Source organism: Kogia breviceps, chromosome 15, assembly GCF_026419965.1.
Source record: "Kogia breviceps isolate mKogBre1 chromosome 15, mKogBre1 haplotype 1, whole genome shotgun sequence".
Lineage (NCBI taxonomy): Eukaryota > Metazoa > Chordata > Mammalia > Artiodactyla > Physeteridae > Kogia > Kogia breviceps.
In genome coordinates this window covers 43,606,735-43,629,625 of record NC_081324.1, presented here as the reverse complement: position 1 = coordinate 43,629,625, position 22,891 = coordinate 43,606,735, and the positions used below count along the sequence as shown (strand labels likewise).

Sequence of the window (22,891 nt, the reverse complement as noted above, 5' to 3'; positions counted from 1 at the left end):
CCACCTACTAGAGTAATGGAAATAAAAACAAAAATAAACAAATGGGACCTAATGAAACTTCAAAGCTTTTGCAAAGCAAACTACAAACAAGACGAAAAGACAACCCTTAGAATGGGAGAAAACATTTGCAAATGAGTCAACAAATGATTAATCTCCAAAATATATAAACAGCTCATGCAGCTCAATATTAAAAATACAAACAACCCAATGCAAAAATGGGCAGAAGACCTAAATAGACATTTCACCAAGTAGGACATACAGATGGCCAAGAAGCATATGCAAAGCTGCTCAACATCACTAATTATTAGGGAAATGCAAATCAAAACTACAATGTGGTATCACCTCACACCAGTTAAAATGGGCATCATCAGAAAATCTACAAACAAAAAATGCTGGAGAGGGTGTGGAGAAAAAGGAACCCTCTTGCACTGTTGGTGGGAATGTAAGTTGGTACAGCCACCATGAAGAACAGTATGGAGGTTCCTTACAAAACCAAAAATAGAATTAACATATGACCCAGCAATCCCACTATTGGGCATATACCCAGAGAAAACCATAATTCAAAAAGACACATGCACCCCAATGTTCATTTGTGCGCTATTTACAATAGCCAGGTCACGGAAGCAACCTAAATGCCCATCGACAGATGAATGGATAAAGAAGATGTGGTACATATATACAATGGAATATTACTCAGCCATAAAAAGGAATGAAATTGGGTCATTTGTAGAGACATGGATGAATCTAGAGACTGTCATACAGAGTGAAGTTAGTCAGAAAGAGAAAAACAAATATCGTATATTAATGCATATATGTGGAACCTAGAAAAATGGTACAGATAAACTGGTTTGCAGGGCAGAAATAGAGACACAGATGTGGAGGGCAAATGTATGGACACCAAGGGGGGAAAGCAGCAAGGGTGGTGGTGGTGGTGTGATGAATTGGGAGATTGGGATTAACATGTATACACTGATGTCTATAAAATGGATGACTAATAAGAACCTGCTGTATAAAAAAAAAACACAATAAAATAAAATTCAACCCCCCCCCCAAACCCAGGTGATCATCTCAACAGATGCAGGAAAAGCTTTTGAGAAAATTCAACACCAATTTATGATAAAAACTCTCCAGAAACTGGGTATAGAGTGAACATACCTCACCATAATAAAGGCCATATATGATAAACCTAGAGGTAGCATCCTACTCAATGGGGAAAAGATCAGGAACAAGACAAGGATGTCCACTCTCGTCACTTTTTTTTTTTTTTTTTTGTAGTACGCGGGCCTCTCACTGTTGTGGCCTCTCCCGCTGCGGAGCGCAGGCTCCGGACGCGCAGGCTCAGCGGCCATGGCTCACGGGCCCAGCCTCTCCCCGCGGCATGTGGGATCTTCCCGGACCGGGGCACGAACCTGCGTCCCCTGCATTGGCAGGCGGACTCCCAACCACTGCGCCACCAGGGAAGCCCCATCTCGTCACTTTTATTCAACATAGTTTTGGAAGTCCCTAGCTATGGCAATCAGAGAAGGAAAAAAAAAATAAAAGGAATCCACATTGGAAAAGAAGGAAAACTATCAGTGTTTGCAGATGACATGATACTATACATAAAAAATCCTAAAGATGCTACCAGAAAACTAATAGAGCTCATTAGTGAATTAGGTAAAGTTACAGGATACAAAATTAATACACATAAATCTGTTGCATTTCTATACACTAACAACAAAAGATCAGAAAAAGAAATTAAAGAAACAATCCCATTTACCATTGTAGCAAAAAGAATAAAATACCTAGGAATAACCCTATCTAAGAAGGCAAAAGACCTGTACTCTGAAACTGTAAGACACTGATGAAAGAAAGTGAAGATGATACAAACAGTTGGAAAGGTATATCATGTTCTTGGATTGGAAGAATCAATATTGTTAAAATGGCCATACCACCCAAGGCAATCTACAGATTCAATGCAATCCCTCTCAATTTACCAGTGGCATTTTTCACAGAACTGAAACAAAAAAAATCTTAAAATTTGTATGGAGACACAAAATACCCCAGATAGCCAAAGCAATCTTGGGACAGAAAAATGGAGCTGGAAGAATCAGGCTCCCTAACATCAGTCTATACTACAAAGCTACAATCACCAAAACAGTACTGTAATGGCACAAAAACAGAAATATAGATTAATGGAACAGGGTGGAAAGCCCAGAAATAAACCCATGTACCTATGGTCAATTAATCTATGACAAAGAAAGCAAGGCTATACAATGGAGGAAAGATGTTCTCTTTAATAAATGATGCTGGGAAAATTGGACAGCTACATGTAAAAAAAAAAAAAAATGAAATTAGAACATCCTTTAACATCATACACAAAAATAAGCTCAAAATGGATTAAAGGCCTAAATGTAAGACCGGATACTACAAAACTCTTAGAAGAAAACATAGGCAGAACACTCTTTGACATAAATCTCAGCAATATCTTTTATGATCTGCCTCCTAGAGTACTGGAAATAAAAATAAAAATAAACAACCAGGGCCTAATTAAACTCAAAAGCTTTTGCACAGCAAAGGAAACCATAAACAAAATGAGAAAACAACCAACAGAATGGGAGAAAATATTTGCAAACAATGCAAGCGACAAGGTATTAGTTTCCAAATTTTACAAATAGCTCATGTGGCTTGACATAAAAAAAAAAACCCAAAACAACCGAATCAAAAAATGGGCTGAGACATAAATAGACATTTCCCCAAAGAAGATATATAGATGGCCAAGAGGCACATGAAAAGATGCTCAACATCACGAATTATTAGAGAAATGCTAATCAAAACTACAAATGAGGTATCACCTCATACCACTCAGAATGGCCATCGTCAAAAAGTCTACAAACAATAAATGCTGGAGAGGGTGTGGAGAAAAGGGAACCCTCTTGCACCATTGGTGGGAATGTAAATTGGTGCAGCCACCATGGAGAACAGTACGGAGGTTCCTTAAGAAACTAAAAATAGAGCTACCATATGATCCACCAACCCCACTCCTGGGCATACATCCAGAGGAAATCATGGTTTGAAAGGATACATGCATCCCAATGTTCACCGCAGCGCTGTTTACAATAGGCAAGACACGGAAGCAACTTAAATGTCCATCGACAGATGAACAGATAAAGAAGATGTGGTACATATATACATTGGAATATTACTCAGCAATCAAAAAGAATGAAATTTTAAAAAAAGGAAAAAAGAAATGAGTGTATCAGTCTATCTCAGAGATATATAAATACACATACAGTTTTATTGCTCTGCTTCTCACTGTAATTTATCCATTTTCCTGTGCATATACTCCATCAATTTTAATACTAACCTAACATATTCCATTATATATGGATATGCCTTAATTCATTTGACCAATTCCTTATTGTTAGACAGATGGGATTTCCCAATTTTTAGCAAGTATAAATAGTACTGCAGCAAACTTTTTTACACTTCAATTATTTCCTTAGGATAAAGTCTCAGAAGTAGAATTGCATGGACAAAGCTGTGTATACATGTGAAAGGTCTAATATATGTTACCCATTGTACTTCATCAATGTTATACATAGACATATTTCTACTCTATGAAGTTATGTTTCCCCATACCCATGCTGAATAAATTTAATGTTTACCAATATTAAAAGTAAAGCATGCGTCCTGCATTTATTTATGTTTTATGTTGAATATGCTTGAATATTAGTATTGTGAATATTTTTTGGTATTTATTTATCAAGCTATTTACAGTTTTTCCTCTGTGAATTGTCTACTTGTGTCCCTCACCCATTTTTCTGTTGTGATGGCTATCTTATTGATTACTGTTTATGCAATGTGAATGTCATTTAAGCTATACATTTTCCAGTTTGTTGCTTGAATTTCAATTTTATGCCTCTTTAAGTATTAAAGTTTTTTTCTATGCAGCATTTTCAAACATTTCCTTTGTGATTTCATTCTTGGGTGTTATGTGTCTACTTGTTGAGAAGATATAGATCAAGGTTCTGATCTAGGAGTGGTTTTGTGCCCCCCCCCACCCCAGGGGACATGTGATAGTGTCTTGAGACATTTTTGATGGCCATGACTGGGAGGGTGCTTACACCTAGTGGGTACAAAGAATGGTGCTAAGCATGCTACAAGGCACAGGACAGTCCTACAGCAAAGATTTATCCAGTCCAATTTTCACTGGTGCTCAGGTTGAGAAATGTTGATATCATTAACCAATATTTTCTTCTGGCATTTTGATGGTTTCATTTATTAAATATTTAACTTATTTAATTTTGGTGGATTATTTAAGGTAGGGATCTAACTTCAATTTTTTAAATAGTTAACTTGAGTGTCCAGTACATTTCCAAATAACCATCCCTTTCATCACTGATTTGAAGTACCACTTTTATTATATATTAAATTTATAAAACACTCAAATGTACACACTCAAAATATATACATATATTAGTATTTATTTAGGGGCCGTTTTATCCTTATGATCTTTCTGCCTATTTTCCTATTATAACAATACTGTTTTAATTCCTGTATCTTTATCATACATTTTGAGATCTGATAACAAAAGCCCTCACTTGTGGTTATTCTGACTCAAAGTTTTTAGATGGAAAGAAACAAGAGAAGCAAAATCAAAAGTCAAATAACAGACTGACAGAAAATATTTCCAGTGTCTATGACAGAAAAAGAGCTAACATCCCTAATACATAAGCCGTTTTTAAAAGACCCCAAAACCTCCAGAAAAACAGAAAAGCCATGAAAAATCAATCCACTAAAAAGATGCATCTATGAAAAGATGTTCAACTTTTCTTATACTAACAGAAATGTAAACTATAATTACGCTGAGATACCATTTCTCACCTAGAACACTGATAAATATTCAAAAGCTTGACACTGCCCTCAGTTGGTAAAGCTATGGGGAAAAAGGCACTCTTGTTCATAGCTGGTGGAAATGCAAATAGTACAAGCCCGGAGGCTGGAAATTTGGCAATATCTAACCAAACTGTTCATGCATTTATCCCTCCATTCAGCAATGCTACTTTTAGGAATTTACCCTGAAGACATTTCCCCAACCGTATGAAAGTACCCATGTACAAGGTTATTCGTTGTACCATCATTTGTATTTGTAAAATACTGGAACCTATTTCAATGCCCAAACATTGACAATTGATTGAATAAACTATGGTACACACACGAAATGATATTATGTGAAAATGAATGAGTACTGTTAGTTCAATGAATTGGTATGAAATAAATTCCAGGATATACTAAGTTAAAAGAAAAAGCAAAGCTTGTGACAATTTATGTGGTATATTGCCTTTTTGTTTAAGAAAGAAGGAAAAGTTTTTGTGTGTGTATATGTGTGTGTGTGTGTGTGTGTGTGTGTATACATATATATTTCTGCTTATTTTTTTTTTAAGGAACACAAGAAAAATAAACCAGAAAACAATGAAATTGGTCACTTACAGGAGGGAGGGGAGGGAGGAAGGGACATGGGGGAGAGTGACACCTCTGTGAGTAAACCTTGCTATAGAGTTTTGTCTTTTAGGAAGTATGCTAACGGTCTATATATTCAAAAAGTAAAATAAAAGTTAACATGAAATTAAAAAAAAAAGCTGAATGCAAATGGAAACAGATGAACCCAACTGTATTTCAAATAAATAAACAGCCCTGGGGACAGAGAAATAATCCAAGTAACTTTGGAACACTGACTCTATACTACCAGTAGGGAAAAGAAAAGACCAACCAAAATTGTGTTCTTTTTAGTAGGTTTGTTTTGTATAGGGGTATGCATACAGTGATTCTCAAACAACTCTATGTGTATTGTAGGACTGAACAAATGAGTATATGTGTCGATATTTTGGGAGCCAGAGTTTTCACTGTGGCAGGGGAGACAGAAGTATGGAATTGGGAAAAGCAAGCAAGAACTCCAGAGGGTTGGATTGGAATTGGAGGTATTAGTACCAACTCATAATTTGAAGAAACCACACACACACATACTACTTAGCTTTGTTCTTTCTAAGGGACTAGAAGCAAAGATTCCAACTATCACCAAGTATACTTAGTGCCCAACTCATTCCCCATTAAAAGGAACTAGGGCTCCTGGGACAAATGACTGATTCCAGGGCTAGGGCAGGAAAGATACAAGATTAGCTTGGAACATTCTGTTGTACCAGAAAGTAAAGAAGTGCTCATAAGATGATGGGATCATGTCAAAAAGACACAGGAGCCAGCCTGAACTAGCCCCCACTGGCTAAATCTGGGACAGTTTGAGTACCACGGTAAATGAAGACTGTAATGAATTATAATCTACTGAATAAAACAGAAACATCTAAGTCCATATTGTTAACAAAAAGATGAATGAATGAAAAAAATGAATGGGGGAAAAGCTGACAAATGTAAAGAATTGGTGGGACTGAAAATATCATAATTTTCTATCATCTATTACAGTAAAGATTATACACTAGAATCATTAATTAATACTGAATTTATAGGAGAAGTTTGATTAAGGTAATAGATAATATGCAAGGTCTTAAAATGTCATCCCCAGAAGCTAATTAATTACCAGGGGAGGAGAAGTAATTGTAGAGGGTAGAAAGTGGACACGTCTTGACCAAGTGATAAAACTTACTATTATGAAAGAGAAGCATGTTCATGTCACATACCTCTGGATGTGATTCCCTGAGAAGTTCAGGACCTCAATCACATAACATTCCACCTTAAAAGTGCATTCATTACTAGAATCTAATCATGAGGAAATATCAGAAAAACCCAAACTGAGAAATATTCTATAAAAATATCTGGTGTGTATTCTTGAAAAACATCCATGTGATGAAAGACAAAGGTTGAAGAACTGTTCCAGATTACAATGAAATAAAGAGAAATGAAAAGTAAATGCCATATGTGATTCTGGAATGGATTCTGTACTGGAAGAAACAAAAATACTATAAAGTACTATAAAGTACACTTGGCAAAGTTAGAATACAGACTGTAAATAAAAGTATTGTTATCAACGTACCGTGGTTACATAAAACATCCTTATTCTTAGGAAATATACACTGATTATTAAGGGGCAAAGGGCATAATGTATGCAATTCACTCTTGAATGGTTCAGAAAAACATAAATAAGTTATACATATGTACGTATATGCACATGCAGGAGTAGAGGATGATAAAACAAATGTGCAAAACGTTAACAGTTGGTGAATCTAAAGTGGTAAGGGAGATCTTATATTATTCTTGCAACAATTCTTTAAGATTGAAATTATTTAAAAATAAAACTTAAAAGAAAACATGACAATAGGAAATTTTAGATATTTTTGCCTATTTTTCCAGATGAACTTTAGAATCATCCTGTCCATGTTCTGCACTGGTAGTTTTACTGGAAGTACATCTACATGGTGTTTTGAACAGAAGTAACATCATTATATTAGTATTTCCAAATAGGCACATGAAAACTCTCACCATGTATTCATATCGTTAATTTCCCTTATTAGTATTTAAATTTGCCTTTGTTATCAATCCCTGAACATTACTGTTTACTGTTTTGTTGAATATACTTTGCTGCTATTCAGCGTGTCCAGTAATCTTATTGTAATAGTTTTTCCCAGTTGATTCTCTTGGGATTCCTAGGTAATTATATCTTATGCAGTTGAAAAATTTGTTTTCATTTTTAAAGTTTACATCCTTTCTCCCCACAATACAGTGGTGGTGGCAAGAGTGTTGTTTCACATTTTAATGTGAATATCATCTGTGTTTTAATATCAACTATGAGAAATTTGTTGGTTTGAAATGGATATTAAAAAAAATCATATTAGTGATGTGTCTTTCCAATTCTAGTTTTCTAAAAGTTTCTACAATGAAATTGTAGCATTTTTACCAAATGCTGTTTCTGTATCCAATAAGATAGTCATATGTTTATTCTTCATTTTGATGTATGTATTTTATATTTTAATAGTAGATTCCCAAATAGTAAAACAACACTACATACCCGAAAAAATCTCTACGTGATCATGGTGCACTTAAAAAATATACTGCATGGATTCTCCTTGACAGCATTTGATCTATGATTGAGGTATCTTAGTCACAGGTGAGATTAGTCTACAGTTGTATTATTATGTTATCTTTATCACATTTTAGTATCAGGCTTACATTAAGCCTGAGATGGACTTTTTCTTTTATGTTAATAAAAAAGCATCTTGGGTCAAGTGACTGACATTGTTCATATTGTTTACTGAGTAGGAATCATTATGTCTCTAGAAAACTAGATAGTAAGAATCCTTGTAAATAATTTCTTACCCATTCTGGGTCATCTCTATATAATTTTAACCTTTGCGAAAAGGAGTTTGTCGATCAACATTAGTGCTATATAAAACAAACAGTTCTGCTGTCTCTGGAGTGAAGGGAATCCCTCTGAAGGAGGCATTATCAGTACATAAGTGGCAGCACAATATTGTTTTAACAGCAGTCCAGGCTCCTAAGGTTTAAAATCCATTTCAGCGGACTCAGATAAGTGTTATTATTATTATTTTTTAACAAGACCTCAACTTAGCTGTGTTTATTTTCAGACTCAGCATTCACCTGGACTTCTATACTGGAGTAAGTTTAGGAATTTAAATCAATTAATTAATAATAAATAAAATTTAACTTTTTATTTGGAATAATTTCAGATTTGTAGAAAAGTTGCGAAGGCAGTACAGAGCGTTCCTGTATACCCTTCACCTAGCTTCTCCTGTTAACATCTTACAAAACCACGGCACATTATCAAAGCTAAGAAATGAACATTGGTACCATCTATTGACTACATTATAAGCTTTATTTGGATTTCACTAAATTTTTCCATGAATGTCCTTTTTCTGTTCCTGGACCAAACCAGGATACCACATTGCATCTAGTCCTCTGTCCTGTGAGTTTCTTTATCTTACCTTGTTTTTTATGACCTTGACAGTTTTGAAGAACATAGAAGAGGGTTTTCTTTTAAGCTAATATATCATTTATACATGACAGTACTTGGCATGTGTGAAAGCTGACTGTCTTTTCCTACAGGACCTGTAGCTTCAAGGTTTCAGTTATTTTATTCTCCTGACTTTGGTCACCAAGGGTCCTTATGAAGATTCACTGGCTATTAATTTTAATTTTTGGTTTATCCCTTTTACTTCCAGCTGGCATCTAGTTAAGCTTATAATAACATAGATCAGAGGTCAGCAAACTACTGCCCACAGTCCAATTCTGGCCCACCACCTGACTTTGTAAATAAAGTTTTATTAGGACACTGCTACGCCCATTTGTTTCTGTACGGTCTGTGGCTGCTTTCACTCTCCACTGGCAATGTTGAGTAGCTGCAACAGGGACTGTATGGCCTGCAAACTCTAACCTAGTTACTCTTTGTGCGCCTTTACAGAAAAAGGTTGCTGACCCCTGGTATGGAAGAATAAAAAGAACCATGTTCTTTGGAAATTAATTGGTACAATACTACTAAGGGTACAATACTAATAACTAAACTACAAGCTGAGTCTGAATCTTGTTTACTATTAGGTGACCTCAGATGAAGTGTTTTACCTTTTTGTGCCTCAGTTTCCTCATCTGTAAAATGAGAACACCATCAGCTACTTCTCAAGCTTAACTAATGTAGGTAAACAACTTCCCACAGTGGTAAGCCCCCAATAAGGGGAGGCCATTATTGTTATTATTACTTTTATTAACAGTAATTCTTAAAAAGTTTTAATTCTTATAATTCTGCTTCACATTACCTTTCACATCTCTGTATTTTCATGTTATTTTCTATTTTCATGCACTACTGTTTTCAAGCCCAAACCGCTACCTTTAAGCATTATCCTTCCTTCTGTACTAAAGAATTGCTCAAGTTTTTATTGAATGTGCTATCCTGGAATAAAACTTAATGTCAGAATAGGGACTGAAATATCATTACAGTTATATCTCAAAGGAAGTGAACATATTGAAATGATTCAGAATATGCTGTTTTAGGATAAACTGGTCTCCAAAATGCTCAGATGCATTGCTATACTTCCTTTTTATTGGAACTTTATAAAAAAAGTTGGCAGTTCATCCATTTGGATCAGAATGGAGACAAGGATGTTGAGAAAGGGTTCTCATGAGATTTGAGGAAACACACACATGTTCACTTATACAACAAACTGTTTCCAGTGAACATACAGGGAGCCAACAGTGCTTCTCAAACATGAAGGAATAACAAGAAGAAATGTCTCTTTCTAGCTTCTTTAAATTGGTACTTATTCTATTTTTCCTTATTTACTTTTATAAACATACACCTTCCAGAATGAAGAAATTATAGGTCTAGTGAGTACTGCACTCCAAATGATCTGAAAGAGAATGTCCACATAGTTTGTGAGACACGATTCACACAGATTAAACAGATCTAAATTATCTTCAGTAAATGTCACTCTCTGGGCGCACTCAACAGTTTTGTCTACATTTTCGTGTATGTCTGTACTTCTAAAGGAAGTTACTCCTACTCCCATACATAAAAATGCATAACATATGTGCGTACAATCTGTGGTTCCACGCTTCCAACTCTGATGTCACCATTCACGCTGACAATTAGCTCTGCATATATTAGGAGACTAATGTACCGACCAATCTTGCGGTCACTGTCAGTGACAGAGGAAGAAGCTCATAAATAAGTGTTCTTCCTTTGACAGTTGAGCCAAACAGTCTCCTCTGGTTTCTACAGATGTGATTTATTTGCATAATTTCTTTCCTTTAAAATTTTTTTAATAGCAAAAGAAACAATGAGTTCTGTCTAAGTGCTTGGGTATGCGTGCCTGGTTAACATTTCCAGTTTCAATATTTCCTGAGAGGAAGTCATTCAAAGTGTGTTATCTAAACAACTCTAATAGGTCTAATCCAGGAAACTATCAGGGTTTTACTGTTCATAATACCATTCAGAATTAATACCCCAAGGTCAAGCAACATTTAAAAACACTGACATAAAATTTTACACACACACACATACTCTCTCTCCCCACCTCTTCCGTTTCTGTCCCTCGTGACTGGAAACCTGTTCCCTAAGAATAGTTGTTTTAAAGATGAAACATGTAACAGAGGTTAAAATCTCAACTCTTGAAAAAAGAAATCAGGATTGATCTAATTGATATTTGGTTAAATAGACAATATTTGATTAATATTAGATCATTTCCCCCGGAACTTCGATTTTCGTAACTCTTTCTTTTGGGAAAATGGCAGAAAATGAGAAAGAAAGGCCATGAAGAGTTAAGATATATGTCAATCCTGAGTGTTTTATTTTTTTAAACAGGAAATAGGGCAAGGATGAGAAGTACAACGGCCATGATTTAATTTGTGACGGCACAGCTGAGGGCTTGCCAACTGGTAGTTTTTCAGAGGAGGTCTTGAAACCTCAGATGATGAAAAAAGCACTGGGCTGTCTTCAAACACTGAAATAATTAGCCTCACCATTGTATCCAATTTTATCATTCTGAATGACTCTTGAAAACAAATGACATCTGACTCACGGTAAGGAAAAGATGAAATTTTTAAAAACTGGAAAATACAAATAAAAACTGGCTACTTCTAAATTCATTCACTCTTCATTTTTAAAATTCATTCTTACATCTGACAAAATTCAGGTTGCGTACTAATCAGTAATTTCTGATCTCTCTGAAGTGTAGCCAAGAACAAGGTAGTGAACTAAAGGCCTCTGATGTGATATTAGGGCTTATGGAAAAGCCTTTAAGGACCTTAAGGGTACTTACTCCCATCTAACTAAAACTCTATCCAGCTTGGTTACCAGTTTCCAGCCCACAGCGGAATAGAAGTGGAAATCAACACTGGAAATACGGACTGTTAAAGCACGTATTCTAACAAACATAGGAGGCAACAAACAAACAATTTATTTATTTTTTTTATTTTATTTTATTTTTTTATTTTTTTTGCGGTATGCGGGCCTCTCACTGTTGTGGCCTCTCCCGTTGCGGAGCACAGGCTCCGGACGCACAGGCTTAGCGGCCATGGCTCACGGGCTTAGTTGCTCCGCGGCATGTGGGATCTTCCCGGACCAGGGCACGAACCCGTGTCTCCTGCATCGGCAGACGGATTCTCAACCACTGCGCCACCAGGGAAGCCCAAACAAACAATTTAAATGAGACCATAAAGCACATAATTCTCAGGGCTGTAGGGCCTCCCCATATAAAGGTAAAAGTCATACACATCAGGAGATGAGGATGAGTTTAAATTTTGTTCCAGTACTTCTCTTTCGGATGATAGAAAGAACAATACATTTTAAGAAACTGAAAGAAAATTACAGTCATTTTGGACAGGATTTTTGTTATAATTCACAGCTACCCCAAAAGCTGGCTACCTGGAACTATTCACACTCTAAAGGCTCCACAGAGGTGGAAAATGCCAGAGCAAATGATCCTTATCCATTTTGAAGAATCAAAGGAATAAAACACCTGTCTGACATCATTATTAACTTACAGCATGAGGATTCCTTTTCTGAATGGTCAAGACAGAAACCAGGAATGGTATTTTAAACTAGGAATGATGTGACCACCGCGACTCAACTATACTCTTAGCTTAAGAATAAAACAAAACAACCAAAGAACTCAGTCCCACTATTTTGTATTACTCTACAGGATGAACATAGGATGGCCCGTGCACACAGAATAAAGTCTAGTCATATGCTGTTTTTGCCTTTTAAAAGACAAACGTGATCAGAAAGATGGCAGAGAGTAAAATAATTATGACAAGAGTTAGAATCAAGAGCAGCCCAAACCCTTTCCATTAATATATCTCCAAGGCCTTGTCTGTAGTGTGTTCTGTTAAAATGAGTCAAGGAAGTACATATGTTTAATTTGTTAACTATCTTAGGTATGGAAACAAAGCACAGTCTAACTGGCTGGCAGAGGGGGAAGATCTTTATTTCTTCAGCACTTTTTCAGATGGCAGCTTTAAAAAGGGGAATGAATATATTAAGATAAAAGGCACACAGATTGCCTCAAATCGACGGCTTGGGGGAAAAGCTGGCTGATTCTCAGTAAGTTAGAAGCCTTGGAAAAAATCCAAAGTTCAGCATCAAGTTGCAGGAATCATATTAAACTTTAGAACTCTTGCTTCAATGATGCATTTTGGCTACTTCCTTGTGTCTTTACCACTGCTTCAAGCAACAATGCAAGAACCCATCTTGTTTCTCTGTGAATACTGGTTAATACTTTAAAAAAATTCTGGGTTAATATGTTACAGTAGCATTTTTGAAGGGGTTCACTTTGACATGTGCTATCTAATTAGAAACTGCACCACTACTGATAGAAAACATCAAGTTAACTTGTAGGATTTTACTTCTGAAATATTGGCAACATACTCTGGAATGATGTAAGATCTAAAAATCGGTACATATAACATTCAGAAAGTTGCCAAATCCTGTGTGTCAGACCATAAGCATTTCAGAAATATGAAAGATGGAAGGATTTGGCTAGGCAATAATTATTGAATATGTTTATTTAGATTTTTTAAAAAAGAAAATGAGTTTACCGTGCAAGCTATCGTGTCAATGTGAAAGCATTTTCTGATCATAATCATGGGCCTTATCTCAAATCCACAGACAGAATATGAGGGAGTAAAAGGGTGACTGCATTGAATTAGGGGACCTGGCTTTGCAGCTAAGTTGTTTTGTGGTTTTGTATGTATCAATGAAGTTGGCTGACATCTGTTTCTTAGTTTTCCTATTTATTAAAAGAAGGAGTAGGACGAGGCAATGTGTAAGGGCCTTTCCAGGTCTAACATTTGATGATTATCAAAACTCAGAGTCTATAAATTTCCTATTCCTGCTGGATTATTTATAACAGTTTGTCACTTTATTCTTGGTCACGTTTCTCAGTATTGAGAAGCTCAGCTATCACTCAAATTCTCTGAATCTTACACGATTGTTTTCCCCTATTAAAAAAAGCTGATCCTGAGATCCTTCACCCTACACTCCAGCAGCTTTGCCGTGAGACACTGCCACCCCTGCCAATGCCAAACCCAGTTAGCGGGAGCCCATTCGCAGGTGACAGGACTGTCAGCTGAGCTCTGACCCAGTCACAGGGTAATGGTTCTTACGAGGTCTGTGTGGGTTGAAGTGGCCACTACATTCCACATTTGCCCCAAATCTCACAGTCCCTGAGTGGGGCACTTTCCCCAGCTGAGACAATGCAAACTTGTTATTCTGCCTCCGGGGAAATCTATGCTGGAACAGCTGAAAGCTTGGACCTCACTAACTGGAACGAAAATAGCAAACGTTATAGCATCCAGATTAGCACATTTGGGCTCCCTAGGACTGGGGAGCAGTCATTTTAATGTAGAAAGCTTGTGCCTGAGGGCACTGAAGGCAGGAAGCCTCCTCCCCGCTTTAGGAGAGCTGCAAGCTACCCAGTGCTAAATCCAAGGCTGCCCTTTCTTCCCGCTCTATCCGCAAATGTCACAGGAAAGACAGACTTACATCAAGACTTAATTTTTTGGTCATTAGTTTGATGGAAGAAAATACACGTGTGGGAACATTTCTCATCATTACTGGGCTGGGTTTGAGAGGCTGGAAGACATGTAAAATAATTCACTAGGTACTGCCATAGGTCTCCAAAAAGGTATTTGAGGTAAAATGGTATTCTGAAACAACAACACATATATACTCTGTTCTAATATTCAGTCACAGAGTATAAAGTACTAAATAAAGTGTAAGTGAAATCATCTGTGCTGGGAAATTTTTTTTTTAAATGTGAAACTTCATTTAGTTGGATTTTATGTTTTGAATCAGGGGTTGGCAAACCTCTTCTTACAGGGCCAGAGAGTAATAATTTCAGGCTTGTGGGCCATATGTTCTCTTTTGCAACTACCAGACTCTGCCGTTGTATCATGAAAGCAGCCACAGACAACACTAAGTGTAGGGGGATGGCTGTGGTCCAAAAAAACTTTATTTGCAAGACAGGTGCCTTCCCCCAAGATTGTAGTTAGCCAGCCCCTACATGAGACACTTGCAAAGCACATGAATGCATTGCTTCATTTAACTCTCATGACAAATCTATAACGTGGGTGGTATCACTCGCATTTTGTCCATTTTGCAGGTGAAGACACCTGAGGTCATATGACCTGCCCAAGGTCACAGTCAATGCCTGGAGCTGGTGTCTGACCTCAACTCTGAACCCAGAGCCTGAGCTACGACACACAGTCTGACATGCTCTTTAGATAACGGCAACTTGTTTAAAGAAAGAAGTCGGACTGAAAACTGTTGGTGCGGCTATTTTTCTTATTAAAGGGTAGAGGACTGAGCCTTCGGTTAGAATGACCAATTCAGAACTAAGACATCTTCTGACTTTGAAAGTAAACATGAGAACAGAGATAGCTGATGAAAAAACTAAAAGAGGTCATTGAGAAAATGCCTATTACAGTTAAAAACAAATAGGTAGGAAAGCAGGTAAACCAAAACAAAATTCTTACCACGGAAACCAAAAACTGGATGTTATTAACAGAGGGAAAAAGTGGTGAATGAGGCAGGTGACTGCTGTTCTAAAAACATCGAGTGCCATCAGCTTAGGAGGGATTGGAGGAAATGGACAAAATGATCAGCAAGAGGTTACCTGCCCACATATTCTTTCATTTACTTGACCTTCTCGTCTCCCATTTACTGTTCCTCCCACCTCAGTTGCCTATTTAGATTTGAAAAACAGCTACTCCCATCATTTCCTACATTACTGCCTCAAGTTTAATTTCAAGGACTTCACACTCTACCACTCTCCTATTTTGCACATCACTTCCTTAAACAAATCCACATCAGAAGTTCCTTAACCCTGTCAGGATCTCCAATTTTCATTGGGGTTACACGTCTTGTATTCAGGGCTCATTGCTACCTGCCACTCCAGGGCACTTCATCTGTGCCTTTGCTCATTGCTCTTACACCCCCTGGTAGAACCCAACTCTGACTATATACCCAACTCTCCAGCTGAAGATGGCTGGAAGAAAAAAAGGTTAGTGATGAGTACTCTCACTTCAAATTTACTTTGACAAAACCCTGGGACCACCCTACCATACTTCCCTGGTTGACTGTTTTCTGGGTCTCTGAGCTGATTATTATTTCCTTCCTCTCAAAGCTTCTAAACGCTCCCATTTTGCTAAAGTTAATGGTTAGTTCCCAGTGCCTAGCTAACTCGATCACTAAGCATTGGACACGACTGCCCATTCTTCTTTGAAACGCTACTGTCATTTGGCTGCGGGGATACCACATGCTCTGCTGTCTTTCTATCTGTTACTCCTTTCTGCCTCCTCTAGACCCCAGTGCTGGAATGCTCCAGGGCTCAGTCCTCAGATCTCCTCTCTTAATCTAGACTCTAGGTTAGGGTTTCTCAACCTTGGCACTCTGGACGTTTTTGATGGATAATGCTTTGTTGGGGGGCTGTCCTGGGCATTGTAGGATGTTTATCAGCATCCCTGTCCTCTATTCACTAGACACCAGTAGCACCCGCCCCTTCCCCAAGCTGTGACAATCAAAATGGTATCCAAACATTGTCAAATGTCCCTGGGGGGTGGGGGGATCACCCTTGGTTGAGACGTAGGTGAACTCAGCTAGCCCCACGACTTCAAATGCCACCTAGGAGCTGATAAGCCCCAAATATATATTACACCCCAAGCCAGACCCTGCCCCAAGCTCCGGACTTGTATATCCAAATGTCTGCTCTATTGCTTTATTTGGAGGTAGTGTTTGTATTTGCTTATTTATTCCCTGCCTCCCCAATAGAATGTAATCTCCAAGCAGGCAAGGATTTACTTATTCAATATTTACCCCCCGTGCCTAGAACAGGGTGGGCCATGTAGTAGGTGCTCAAAATATATTTGCTGCTTAAAGAATTAAACGTTTAACATATATTAACTCATTTCATGCAGTTAATCAATGATGGGACAATTGGGCAGATCATTTTTAAACACATCAAGTCATCTTTTAAAGACATATTTTCTTTAATTCAAGATAAAAGGAATACATTATTTTGAAATAAATATGTAAATAGTACTAATACTATCCGTTAAATTTTAGATAAGATTTTGCTATAGTCTTGAAAATAACAAAACTAGTTCTTATTCTTTCAATACTTTTGTTTTACTCTGTATTCTTACTATGCTTCATTTCAATTTGCACCTATAACTATACATGAGTATATGTGCATAAATGTATATTCCTTTATTTCATATAATAATTGTGCCTTTTGACTATCATGATGCCAGTTAGCTGCCAGTTCTTAACTGTAAGTCATTTCTATAGTTGTTTAGCCTCTTGGTCTAATTTACACTGTATCTGAAGCAGAGAGAAGAGGATGAATTTTCCAAGGAAGTTTGAATTCTCCTATCTTATAAAAAATTGCTTCCTGGATAACAGCTATATTTATATAATATTTCATATTACATTATATTTAATAATATTTGTAACAGCTATATTTATGAATAGGTTGTACTGTTTTTCATTTTTTCTCTCCCTCTCCAGGAGAAGTAATAACCAAGCACAGCACTTCCTTGCCCCCAACTAGGTCTCACATTAAGCTCTGCATGTATGTTCATGCACATTATAATCAATTTTTAAAGAAGACCATGGCATCCAACGTTTTCTTTTAAAATCCAGGCAGTATCCAGGCATCTTTCCCCCAAATCTCCTCGGTTTATTTATTTACGTGGGTGTTTACTCACTAAGCACACAGACTTTTGTGTATATCTCTATGTAAATTTCTTGAGGTTCCTTTATCCAGTCTTCTTGGAATAGAATTGAAAGACGTCTTAATGATTAGCGCAGGCTGGATGTGATGACATCTTACAACTTTATGAGTGATAGACTAGAGGTATTAAATATTTATGTATGCATAGCACAGAACTCGACCCAAATCCAACCAGCTCTATAGATGCTATAAGCTCCTACTCCATACACTTATCTGTAATATCCACAATTACACTGACATATTTTAAAAAGTGTTCAGATTGAAAGGATTTTCTGTTTGGCCTCATTTCAGTGGGGAATCCAACTGACTTTTTTTTTTTTTTGCTTTTTAAAAAAATTGTGGGGCTTCCCTGGTGGCGCAGTGGTTGAGAGTCCTGCCGATGTGGGGGACACGGGTTCGTGCCCCGGTCCGGAAGGATCCCATATGCCGCAGAGCGGCTGGGCCCGTGAGCCATGGCCGCTGAGCCTGCGCATCCGGACCCTGTGCTCAGCAATGGGAGAGGCCACAACAGTGAGAGGCCCGCGTACCACAAAAAAAAAAAAAAAAAAAATTGTGGTAAAATATACATAACATGAAATTTACCATCTTAACCATTTTTAAGTATACAGGTCAGTAGTGTTAAGTACATTCACACTGTTGTGCTAAACTTTTAAATGGTATCTCTATTATATACATTTGGATCAATATAGCCAATCATGGTATTCTGTGGGGAAAAAAAACCCCTATCAAAATGTATTAGTTTTAGTATTATTTTTTCATTCATTGCTTGTTCAATACAAATTCACAAACAAACAGCTCTTAGAGGCATCTTTTAAAAATCTTTCATGTAAACAATATGCCGCCAAAGACTGAATATTAGATTTTAATACTTGAGGAAATTTTAAAAATCATAAAAAAATTTTATGCTAGATTTCTCATCATTTATCAGCAAACGAAATGTTTCAGAAGAGAGTTTTGCAGTATTAACTTTGCTTTCTAAACAAAAGTTTTTTCATTTAGTTAATTCTAAATGTAAGTTTTAAGGAGAGATTTAAAACAAATCAAGACACTAATGAAATAGGATTTAACTTCTGGCCAACGAATCTTGGAAAGTTTAAAAATGAACACTTTCTCACAAATCTTCAATGTAAACAAATACAAGCTGTCTTGAGGACTCACAGCCCAGGCCACTGAAGGAGTTAAAAATTATAAATATTCTGAACTAAGCATAATTTGGTGAGTAAAGAACTTTACTAAATACAAACTCATTTTAATAATAAAACTAAAGGAAGTAGATTATGGCAGCTGTGTTTTAGAACTGGAGGAAAGAATGACTTAGCCAATTCAAGGATGACATACTTAGCCAATTCATTGGGCCACTTCTCCACTAAGGAAGCTGTCTTGGGCATCTCCCTGCTTCCTGGGAGTGTGGGTGGAGTGACCCACCTGTAAAGACACTTGCGTTCTTGGGCCAAGATACCATGTAATCTGTTTTTCACATAGAGCGGATTTCCAAGAAACCGGCATCTGCCCCCTAAATCTTGAAATATTCAGAGAACAGTGACTCAGTTGGATTTCCTGCTGAAATGAGGTTAAGCAGAAAATCCTTTCAATGTGAACACTTTCTCAAATGAGTCAGTGTAATCGTGGATGTGGCTGAAGAAAGTGCAGTGGGTCTGCAGGCTGAAACAAGGCTGGACCTGGTTGGTGGCATCGCTTCTCTGGTTAGTCCCTCTTCTAACCAGACCCTTCTCAAGGAGCTCGCTCACTGTGTAGGAGGGGACAGAACTGCCCCTTTAAGAATGTAAAACCAACACCGCACAGTAAACACTATTCAGCTTTCCTCTGACGAACAAGGATCAATAAGTACCTATTGGGCAACATTCGATACATCAATTTTCCCTCCTTTGTAGACTGATATGGACAGAATGAATACATGCTGATGTCAGGGCATGCTCTGGAAGTCTCTCTTTCTCTCAATAACTGTTTGGTATTAGATTTACCATACGCCTTTTGCTTGCTCTTACAAGTAGAGCATCTAGCCTCCCAGAAGATGTGGCCAAAAAATGGTTACATCTTAGGGAATAAAGTCCAAATTTTAAAAAAGGAAAATCACTTTTGTTCTGCCTTAACAGTTATTCTAGCCAAAGATAATGCTAACTAAGTGTAGTAACCTTTGGGGTGGGGGTCAGCTCAGCTACAGCACAGTTCTTAGAAGACCAGTTTTGGCCATTGACACCAACTCATTAGGAAGATGGAACCTCCTAAGAGGCACAGATGAGCACTTACTGTGTACACAACAACCTGAAAGCTAAATTATCTTAGTGAGGATAAATCTGTGGTTCTTTCAGAACTACCTTCACGTTGAATGTTATTTCCTCCATGACGTACACGCGTTCAGGAAATGCTTTAGCCACCTCCTCCACACTGTTGAAATATTGCACTGGCTCCTTTATATCTCGGTCTTGTTCCAGCAGCTTGAATTGCCCTGAAATACGTGATAAACGGAAGAGATATGAGATGTTTATGCTGGACAGCTGTCACCGTGGCGACAGCATCCCCTTTCCTTACTCCCACTCTTCTCTGTCAAAGGCTTTCTGAGCATTATCATTTAAAAAAAGAAAAAGTTACCGTGGCAAAAGGTTTTCTTGAACTAGGATATTTATTTAAAAATCAGCTTAAAAATGAAAGCAAACATATTTTTTCTTTTTTTGCTTACTTTCAGAGTTTATTACCAGAGGATCAATAACCAATTTGATGGATGCTTACTTGTAATGTAAACTCGACGTTGTAAACTTAATGTGTTATATAAATGGTTGCATGTTGTTTGTAACAGTAAGTCATGTCGTTGTTTAGTTGTAATAATGCCCCCTCCCATACATTATATTCTAAACCCAAGGCTGAGTGGCCTGCGGGAACTAATTTTTTTAAAATTAGTATTTTTTAAATGTGCAAATGGAATAAAATAATACGTGGACCCTTAGCTTTCACAGATATCATTGGTTTCAACAATATGTGTGTGATGCTGAGAGCTCAGGAACTGCTATAATTTGTAATTCTAAAGCTTGGCTGTGGCACACACGTGGCGCTTGAGACCAAGGGGCCTGGGGCGGGGGCTGGGAGGAGCCCCCTTGCAGTGAGTGAGCCCCTCGGCATCTGGAGCAGCACGTAGCTTCCATCTTTCCTTTTTACTACCATGTGTGAAATTCATGAAAGTAGAATATACTATCAAAGTATCCATAATTGGGGGGATTTCTGAAGAACTCTGAACATTTTCCTAAAAATATCAAGGCTCTATTATGCTGCTCGGACGTTTCTGGTATTTGTGATACTGCTGCCACATTCTAGAGGAGCTGCTTTCGGTTTAGAATAAAAGACCATATACAATCAAGTCCATGACGCCATGTTTCTTAGTGGTCATTTTCTGAACACTGTTTACAACATAACACTTGAGAAATCTGAAAAGGAATGAAAAGCTATTATGAGGCAGATCTCTCTGCATGCGTCCATGGGGCATCAGGCAGAAATAGGGAAACTTTCATACTTTCAACACATTTTCTTTAAAGCATCTATTAGGTGGAGGCACTATTCTAGATGCTGGAGATAAATCAATCAAGAGACCAGATAAAAATCTCTGTCCTTTTGGAGCTTACACTGAAGTGGGAGACAGAGGATAAATACAATCAATCAGTAGAATATATGTCAGAAGGTGAGAAGTGCCATTAAAAATAGGGTGAGGGGGTTGGAGAGAGCAGGGTGGCCGGAGTAGGCATGGCTGAGACAGTGACTTTGATGTAGCTGGGCAGTGAGTTCTTAGAATTCTAAGCACACGCAACAGTCTACACAGAAACCCTCAGGTGGATGGGGTGGTGCGTCTTTGGCATGCTGTGGCTGGAGTGGGGTGAGTAGAAGCTAAGAAGGAAGAGAAAGAGTCAGAGAAGCAACAGGTGGTGTAGATTGTCCACAGCTTTGCAGAACTGTGGTTCTTCATCTGAGTGCGATGGGGGGCCACCCTGGGGGGTCTAAGTGGAGAAGAGGTGATCGAACCAATGTTACAGAAGAATCATTCTAGTTGCCGTGTTGAGGACACACTGTAAAGGTGCCAGACACCCGCTGGAGGGCCCTGCAATCATCCAGGTATGAGACGGCTGGGGTTTGGAAGCAGTGAGGAATCCGGCCTGAGCGGCTGAGGAATGGAGCTGCCACTAACTGAGATGGGCAGGTCTGGAGGGGTAAGATGAGGAGGTAAGATCAGGAATTCAGTCTGGATAGGTTAAGTCTATTCGACATAGAAACGGAGATATCCCGAAAGCTCTCAGATGGATAGATAAGCGTGGAGGTCAGGAGAAAGGTCTGGCTGGAAGTAGTGACTCTGGGCGTCACTGGCACATGGATGATATTTAAAGCCATGACACTTTAATGATGACAACCACGGTCTCGAGTGTAGACTGAGAAGAGGTCCAAGGTTTGGGTTCTGGGAGACTAAGGACTGGCCAGGAAAATAAGAGACAAATCCACAAGTGCTCCATTCTAGAAGCCAGGTGCTTCGAGTGCCTCAAGGAGAAGAAAGGGGGAGCGATGTCAGATGCTGCGTACAGGACTGTGAAACGAGACTGAGGACTGTTGGATTTTGCAGCTTGTATTTAACTGGGGGTTTTGATACGAGCGGGGGGGGAATAGCTGGGCCAAAGCTTGATTGAACCTGAGAGCCTGAGAAAGGAGAGCCGGGAATGGCACGAATGGACAGCAGGTGATGTTTTGGGGAGTTGTGTGTTGAGGGGAGAAGAGACACTGAGTATTAGCTAAAGGGAGGAAGCGAGATGGGGCCTGGAGAGTGTTTCTGTTTCCTTAATACGATGGGAGAAGTCCCCGCATGTTTGATGCTGATGGGGAGGACGCACAGATGACGAGCGGGGTTCCCGGAGCCCATCCTTGAGGAGACGGGGGGACGTCAGAGCGGAGGAGCTGGCCTTCAACAGGAGTGGAGTTCATCTGTGGCAGGTTCAGTGGGAGCTGGGGGAGGCTCCCTCTTATGGCTTCAGTATTTCCAGCAAAGGTGGGAAGGAAGGCATCAGTTGAGGATAAAGTTGAGAGAGGAGGTGTTGGAGGTTAAGGAAAGAGAAGATTGTAAAAAGTCCAGGGAGAATGAATACCATACTATGTCTGGTGGGCAGCCCTAAGTT

At 38.3% G+C, this 22,891-nt stretch overlaps 1 protein-coding gene across 3 annotated transcripts in view; it reads right to left on the bottom strand.

Moving 5' to 3' along the window:
- The window catches only part of GAREM1 (GRB2 associated regulator of MAPK1 subtype 1), a 222,527-nt gene that overhangs the window by 45,785 nt on the left and 153,851 nt on the right, over positions 1–22,891 (bottom strand). For 2 of the 3 annotated variants that reach the window (XM_059040273.2, XM_059040274.2), the window contains exon 3: positions 20,066–20,196. The exons of the other annotated variant lie outside the window; for it this stretch is intronic. In XM_059040273.2, the coding sequence (XP_058896256.1) occupies positions 20,066–20,196 (131 nt within the window). The remainder of the gene's footprint in view (positions 1–20,065; positions 20,197–22,891) is intronic. 3 annotated transcript variants of the gene reach the window in all.